Here is an 8390-nt window from a genome sequence, read left to right on the forward strand (position 1 = left end):
TTAAAGTATTGAAATATCAATATTAAAATGCTTGTACCTATTGTGGATGACAACTAGGGTGGAAACACCTGAAGAACATCAGTCATTTTTAAAGGTGTTATGGTTTAGAAATAAACACCAAACAAGCCTTTGTTGAAATATTTTTGTGGAAATATCCTAAAATTATTTAAAATACATTTTATAATTTTTCGAGATTTTTAAAAAATTATTTGAAGTCCCAAAATTAGAAAAATAATTTTGGATTTTTAAAAGTATAACCAAATAGGCCTTAAGACTGGAGTTATAAAGCTTGGGTTCAATTTTATAAATCGGGGTTTGGAAACCCTTGGTGTAGACTCAAGAGCTCTCGGTCTGAGTATAGTAGTCTCTCGGTTAGGGTGCTAAGGACTCTCGGTCCTTAGCTAATTTTACAAGTCTAGTGTAAAAAATCATCGGTCATAGGTTAGCTCGGTGCTAAGGTCATCAGTCCTATGTCAAGAGAGTTCTCGGTCCTAAGTTAGGTTTACCGGTTTGGGTGTATAAACTCATCGGTCCTAGGCTAAGAAGGTCATCGGTCCTAGGCTAAGTCTATCGGTCTTAGGTTAGAAACATGAGTCCTAAGTCAAGAGGGTTCTCGGTCGTAGGTTAGAAACATCAGTCATAGTTAAAAAGGGTACTCGATCCTAGGTTAGAAACATCGGTCCTAGGTTAAGTTCCTCGGTCCTGGATAGAAATCCTAGGTCGGATCTCTCGGTCCTTGATCAAGAACATTGGTCATATGCTACGATCCTATCTCAAGAACACCAGTATTAGGTCTTGATCCTAGGCTCAAAAGCCTCGGTCCACAAGAACTCATATTTTTTAAATTAGTTTTTTAGCTATGATTCTTTGATCTAAGAGTTTGGGTAGCTTCATAAAGCTCTCAGTAACATATTGATCATCATCTCAAGGTATGGATCAACTTGGATGATGATCAATTTGTTTAAAACAGTTTGTGATCAAAATTTAGGTTTTTGACTTAAAAGTTATTTTGAAATGAAATGAGCTATCTAATAGCTTCCTTATATCACATATATTTGATTGGTACCAAAATAAGAATACGGGCAGTTTGTTTTGACCAATTCAAGAAATCAAAATTTCATTTATTTTTTAAAATTTTGATTTTGATCTAACATGATCGGGATGGATCATACATGATCCAAATAGTTTCCCAATATGTTTACAATCATGTTGGGAAGCTTTATGGGATGTGATTCGATCGAATTAACCCAAGAACATGAAACCCGTTTTTTTTATTTTTAAAATTCAACTTTGGGTTTTTGTTATTTAGATTGATCAGTTCTATCATATCCAGATAGTTCATAAATCATATATAGATGAATTTTCAACCATTAAACAGTATAAACAACAAGCATATAAGCTTGAACAATTTGAAATATAAAAATTTCAAATTCAAACTGTAAATATGAATTAGAGGTGATTAGAATGTTACAAAGGATTGGAGAACACTCCTTGATCCTAAGAGAAGTTTTCTAGATGCATAGATTCAAGCTTTAGGGCCATAAACAAAAAATAAAATTCGAAAAATCTGAAACTTTAAAGCTTTAATGGCGGATTTCAATTTTTTTTGATTTGAGACTTTTGTGTTGGTAGGTTGTCTTCAGAAAGAGTTGAGGGGGGTATTTATACTGCCCCAAGGTCGGTTGAAGCTTATAGTGGCTTGAATTAGTCAAAATCCATTAATGACTTTTGACTCTTCTTGGCATATAGTCGCCGGAATAAGTCGTGACAAGGCTTATTCTTGTAGGGAGAATGACCACCATTGTAGGTTGATCATTAAGGATTTGAATTAGTCAAAATGATCAACCAATGTCTGAGTTCCAAAAATCAAAAATCATCACAGTTTCTTCATATTTATCCTCGTGGCGTCGCGATGAAGAAGGTGATCGAAGCCAAAACAATATTGTTTCGTATATTTTTGGCGTTCTGTTGGTGATCCATCAGCGGTCTGTCAATTGCTAGCGTTCTGTTAGCGTTCTGGCTAACGGGGCGTTAACCATTTCATTGTGGCTCGTGCGCGCGTCTCCTCGGCTACAACCGGCTACGCGGAGCTCTCTTAGGCGTTGGATGAAAACCGTACGTTCATCTAATGGATGCAACAATTTTATTTGTTTTCGGCTACACCTGATTACAAATATTTTTTTTTTATATTTAAAAGGGTTTATTTGAAATTAATTTTTCTTTCGTCCTAGTGGCTTTAAATTTGATTTTATTCAAATACATAAAATATTAAAATAAATTTGACAAATATTTTGCCAATTTTTTTTATATATTTTAAAGTTTAAATAAATAATTCTCTTAGATTAAATGATACAACAATTCATCCTAAATTATTTATTTTTATCTTTTAGTTTTTTTAAAATTATTTTTAGAAAAATGGTTACAACATTTATCTAAAATAATTTTATTTTTATTATTTTGATCATTTTCCTTAATTAATTAAACTTTAATTATCACAATAATTAGTCAAATTAATTGTCTTAATTGATTTTTTTAATCATAGGATTAATTATTTTGATTTTATTTTTTCAAAAATAAGTCAAAATAAATATTTTAATATTATAAATTAGAGTATAAATGTTTAGTTCTTGCAATATTATTGTTGTTTTCAAGTTTGGTCTTCTATTCCTCTCCCTTCCTACCTATATATTCTTGTTGTCTATTTACATTTACTTGTCTCCAATTATCGAAACACTAGTTGATGGCGTGAAAGTGGTAGAATCGAGTAGAACCTTCTCCAATTCTTGCATCAACTGAAAGTAATTAAATTATTTCGATCCTTCTCCAAGCAATGGCGGAGCTACGTAGCGGGTTTGGTGGGCTCTAGCCCAGGGTAGAGTTTTAATATATTTTATATATATATTTGTTAAATTAATATATTTTATATATATATATTTTTATTTAACAAATATAATTGGTCCACTTGGCTTTTAGAGTGAAGTATTATCCTAGAGGTCAGGTGATCAAACCCTAACTTCATCTTTTTTTTATAAAATTTATTTACAAAACTCCTTTGTTTTGTATAAAAGTAAAATAATTTTAATTATATTCTTCGAATGTATATTAACTTAATGATCTGTTTTTGTCATGATTTTGTATTTTTGTTATTATTTTTATATTTTTATTTGTTTTTTTATATTCTCACACAATTAAGCTATACTAATTAAACTTTCATATTTTTTTTCTTTATATATATATATATATATATAGTTAGTTTTTATTTATTTAAAACTTAATTAATTTACCTTTTCACATTTTTAAACCTAATTTTTCTTTAACTATATAGTTTTAAATTTATAATTTTTTTAAATTAAGTATTCTTATCTTTGATTAGATTTCGTATATTTATTTTATTTTAGTAAGATATTCGTGAAACGATTTGATTAATATTTTCATTTATTACTCGTATTAGTATAATACCTATAATATTCGGTCAGCCCAGTGAAAAAAAAAATCCTGGATTCGCCCTTGTCTCCAAGTTGTGCATATAGAGCTATAATGGAATTCCATGAGATTGTGTTTCTTTCCTTCATTGAATAAAAGACAAGTCGAGAACACAAAATTTTGAATACGTATTAGACAAAGATGTTTCGGAATTGAATATATTTCAAAATGTAAGCATGAACTTGCTTCTCTTGTCTCGATCGCGAAATGCTTGCACAAATACTAATAAAACGCTCGGCCTAATGTTATTATTATATTTCATGAGATTATTTTATTTTCAGAACTGGAACCCGTTTAACTTGTCGCGACGGTACAAGAGAAAGTAGGTCGCGATAACGACAAATATAGGAAATTGGAGAGGTCGCTATGACAGCTAAGTTCAGAGCGGTAGGTGAATGTGTAAAATTAGATAGGTAAAAAATGAAGGGTAAATTAGGTCTGCAAATATTAAAATTATTTTTATTATTTGATGACAATTTCTATTTGAGATGATAAGATTTTGGCTATAAAAAAACAAGTGGATATGACATGAATAGTTGGGTGAAATTTTCACTTCAATAGAGATTTTTGTGATTTTGAATAAATTTAATACTTTTGTCAAGTTGTTGGACATATATAAATCTCCACTTAAGGAACAAATTTAATATTTTTATCCAACTTTTTTTTTCATAAAATTGACATTTATAAAATGATCATAGGTTTTAAAACTAAAATTACAACAGATTTATTCAACATACCATATAACAAAGAAACAAAACATAGAGTTTTCATATATTTATTAATTTTTTCCAACATCAGGCACTAGCAGCGACAGCCGAGTGAAGAGTTATCTTTGATTGCAGCTCCTCTTTCCGAGCACCGACAACCCTATCGACAAGACTACCTTCCTTAACAAACACGAATGTCGGCATTGCCTCTACAGCGAAATCCTCAGAAACAGACTGCATATATACATAAAACAAATCTTTGAGAAATACATGAACATATTGAAAGAAGATGTGAATCTTGTCTTACGCTGAGTTCATCAACGTCAACTTTGAGGAAGGTAATTTCAGGCATTTTCTTTGCTAATTCTGCTAGAACTGGGGAGATGAACCGGCATGGACCGCACCATGAGGCTGTAAAGTCAATCACCACCTACAAAATGCCAAAATTTAACACATGGATATTGTTAGTTTTTGTTTTAACTTCAACTATGACAAAAACAAGTATACGGGTCCAATCTTTGGGTTGATAATTTTTTTTTATCTAACTTTACCATTATCCTGGTAAGTTTTTTTTCTCTTTAATACATATAAAATTCGTGTTTATATTTGTAATTTTGTGAAGTCTTTTAAATAATAAAATTAAAAGTATTGAATTTGACCCAATATGAGTATTGAGTTGTCTTTGGCTTAGGATTCTAGGTAGACTTTAATTTATTAATAATTTTTTACTATAAGAGATTGAGTTGCCTAATCTATGATCTTATTTATGGCCGGCTCTAAGAACAATCCAAATCATTTTAATTTCTTTAAAAATAATATTGTATTTTAGAGCATATAGTATTTATATAAAAACAAGAAAGATGTTGTAAAAAAATAAAAAGATGTAGATAGAAGACATAAAATAAATTTGAGAAAAATATTATATAGAGAAATGATGTTGAAATAACCCAAATAATCCTATACAGAACAATCCCTAAGTTGGTTCAAGATGTGAAATTACTTATATTTTGGAAATATTTTATTTATGCCTATGAAGTTGATAAAAGTGTCATATTTATTAGGTTAACGGGTCAAACATAGTTCGATTAAACATAATTTTGTCGATATGTTTCAATTTTCTTTCTAGTTGGAGTTTTATTCAACTATTTTGAGACCAAAAAGTTTGTGTGTTTTTTTATTATGCCATTAATATTTTTGTGCTATTAAAAATTGCTATACAAGATTTTCACTCCTTAAATTGAGAAAAATTTTCACGTAAAAATATTATATATTATTATGTCATCTTATTTCCGTTTATATTTGCAGTTTATTGCTCTTAAATTTTATATTTCAAGTGGAGAATCCATTTATTATTGTAAATGATAATATCTTTGTTTTTTTCCAATAACTAATAAATAAGTTTCACTTATAAATTTAAAAATATTAGAAAAATAAGACCTTAAATTAAGAAAACCATTAATTATAATCATATAAACATATCAAAGACCTTCTTTAAGAAACCCATAATGTGGAAGAGTTAAAAAGAGTACCAATTTCTTGGATTCATTGCCCTTATGCATTTGCAGGTCGAACTCTTCAACCGTGTGACAACCGATCACTTGTCCTTCTTCTGAAGAAGCCATTTCGAGTGAAGTCATAAATGAAATACTCTAGCTTTGGATTGAGATGAAAATAAATTATCTTTGCCCCTTCCCCTTTTATAGAGACCCGTATATGATTATTTAGTGAATCTGTCATTGGTAAAGTTATGGTAGCTTAACAATGCAGCTGTATGAACGCAACTTTGAGTTGACGAATACACTTTTGTCATAATTTCAGGGACAACTATCAATGTCTTTGGTCCCACAGATTGTGAATTTGCTTTTCTATCTTATAAGTTTATTATCGAAAGTAACTCAATGACACAGATTTTAAGGAAAGAAATATCCTTTAAGTATGTCTTATTTAAAATTAAATATTAAAGTGAGTTAAAAAAAATGAACATCACCACAATATTGCAGTAAATTAGTTATATATATGGGATATTAAAGTGAGTTAAAAAAAATGAACATCACCACAATATTGCAGTAAATTAGTTATATATATGGGATGTTTTTCAGTTGGGAGAGAATTATATTCTTTTAACTCAATAATAATAAATATTAAATAAGTATATTTTATAAAAGTTTTAAATTTATCTTTTAAAATAATATGAATTTTTAATATAACAGGAATTAGATTTTTTTTTTTTAATTAGGTGATTTATGTGTTTCAATAAATAAGTTAAACATTAAATATTTTATTTTATACACTAAAATTATTTTTTTAAATGGTATCTAGTTTTAAAATATTTATTTTATAAATAAATAATATATAGATTTAATATATATATATATATATATATATATATATATATATATATATAATTATTATAAAATATTACATAAAAAACCTAGTTATTAAAAACGTTTGAATTGATTTTTTTTATTGTATTGTAGGGGCAAACTAAGGTACAACACCCATTATTAGGCAAGCTTGAAAGATGGTAGGAGCAAATCGAAAGAAAATACTCAAATTTGGTTCAAACTAAGGAACACCCTAACTGATATGTACAATACAGAAGCACTTAGTCATTTTGCCAGTCTCTTGGGAAAACCATTGTATATGGACTCAATCACGAAAGAAAACGAACATATTATATATGATAGAATAAGCATTGAAGTGCATCCTAAAATTACTCTACCAGCAAACATGATAGTGATTGACAGAAGAGGTAAGCCCACAGTCATAGATATTTCATATGAATAGAGGTCAAATAGATGTGCGTTCTGCAATACTTTTGAACTTGTCAATAATAAATGTGCAAAAACAATTGAAGAAAAACAGGAAATCCTAAAAGTTCAGAAACAGAAAGAAAGACTAAAAGTTTAGGAGCAGAATGAGAAAGCTTAGGAAAATGAAACTGAAGAATCAAGAATGGAGGGCATCTTGATAAAACTAAAGATGTAGAAGGAGAGGATGAAAAATTAGAGGAAGGAGAAGTTAAAGAGTTAGAGGATGAAAATGAAGAGGAATTAGAGGAAGAAAAGGTAAAGAATCATAGGATGAAAGCAATTTAAAATTAGAAGATGAAAGTGATAGAAAAAACAGTATAGGAAAGTGAATAAGAGACTATGAAAATAGATCGAAGCAACTCAGGCAAAGTTGAAGTCAATGAATGCGCAGTTAATTGTAAAAGTTTTTAAAATACTGAAACAAACACTGGTGAAAATGGGTCAAAATTGAGAGTAAAAACTCTCGGTTTTGACCCTATAACTTCGGTAAAGACACCTTACCAAAGGTTTTAGTAACTCTCGCCATCCCTCGGTATTGACTCTCTCGGTTTTTCCACAAAGAGAAAAACCGAGAGTTATATGAAAACTTTCGGGTTTTTCTCTTTGTGGAAAAACCGAGGGTTTTACAAAGAACTTTCGGTTTTTCTCTTTGTGGAAAAACTGAGGGTTTTACAAATAACTTTCGGTTTTTCTCTTTGTGGAAAAACCGAGAGTTTTGATTTAACTTTCGGTTTTCCTCTTCGGGTAAAAACCGAGAGTTTTCTAATAACTCTCGGTTTTCTCCTTTTTCAGAAAACCGAGAGTTTTTGTAATAACTCTCGGTTTTTCTTCAAATTGAGAAAACCGAGAGTTATATGAAAACTCTCGGTTTTTACCCGAAGAGGAAAACCGAAAGTTAAATCAAAACTCTCGGTTTTCCTCTTTTGGGTAAAAACCGAGGGTTTGTCATATAACTCTCGGTTTTCTCTTTGGCTAAAAACCGAGAGTTTTCTAATATCTCTCGGTTTTTCCATTTGAAGAAAAACCGAGAGATTTCAATATTACTTTCGGTTTTTTCCGGTAAATTTTTAAAAACGTGCGGATTATTTTGCTCGCAACCAAAACCTGTTCAGCCAAACCAATATATCAATGATAAAAGAAATGCAACATACATTAAACGATCACATTAATTGATCATTAACATTACAAAATTCGAAACCAAACTAATATTCCGAACAATCTTTATAAATTCAACCACTAATGAAAACATGTTCATAATCGAAACAACCTTAGCTTGTGGGGGAGGAGGTGGTTGTTGCCTCATATACAATTCGATTCTTTCCATTCTTGCGTTCATCTCTAACTTCTCCCTCTCCATTCTTGTCACCATTTCTTCCTTTTCCGCTTC

At 29.8% G+C, this 8390-nt stretch overlaps 1 protein-coding gene across 1 annotated transcript; it reads right to left on the minus strand.

Moving 5' to 3' along the window:
• Positions 1-4099: 4099 nt before the first annotated feature.
• LOC124927146 (thioredoxin H1-like) lies at positions 4100-5856 on the minus strand. The gene is made up of 3 exons (XM_047467505.1): positions 5720-5856; positions 4498-4620; positions 4100-4424 (listed from the first exon to the last, which is right to left on the minus strand). Exons 1-3 carry the CDS (start codon positions 5825-5827, stop codon positions 4278-4280), a joined length of 378 nt encoding a protein of 125 aa, XP_047323461.1. The 5' UTR covers positions 5828-5856; the 3' UTR covers positions 4100-4277.
• Between the last annotated feature and the right edge of the window lie 2534 nt (positions 5857-8390).

Source organism: Impatiens glandulifera, chromosome 2 (genome assembly GCF_907164915.1).
Source record: "Impatiens glandulifera chromosome 2, dImpGla2.1, whole genome shotgun sequence".
Classification (NCBI taxonomy): Eukaryota; Viridiplantae; Streptophyta; class Magnoliopsida; order Ericales; family Balsaminaceae; genus Impatiens; species Impatiens glandulifera.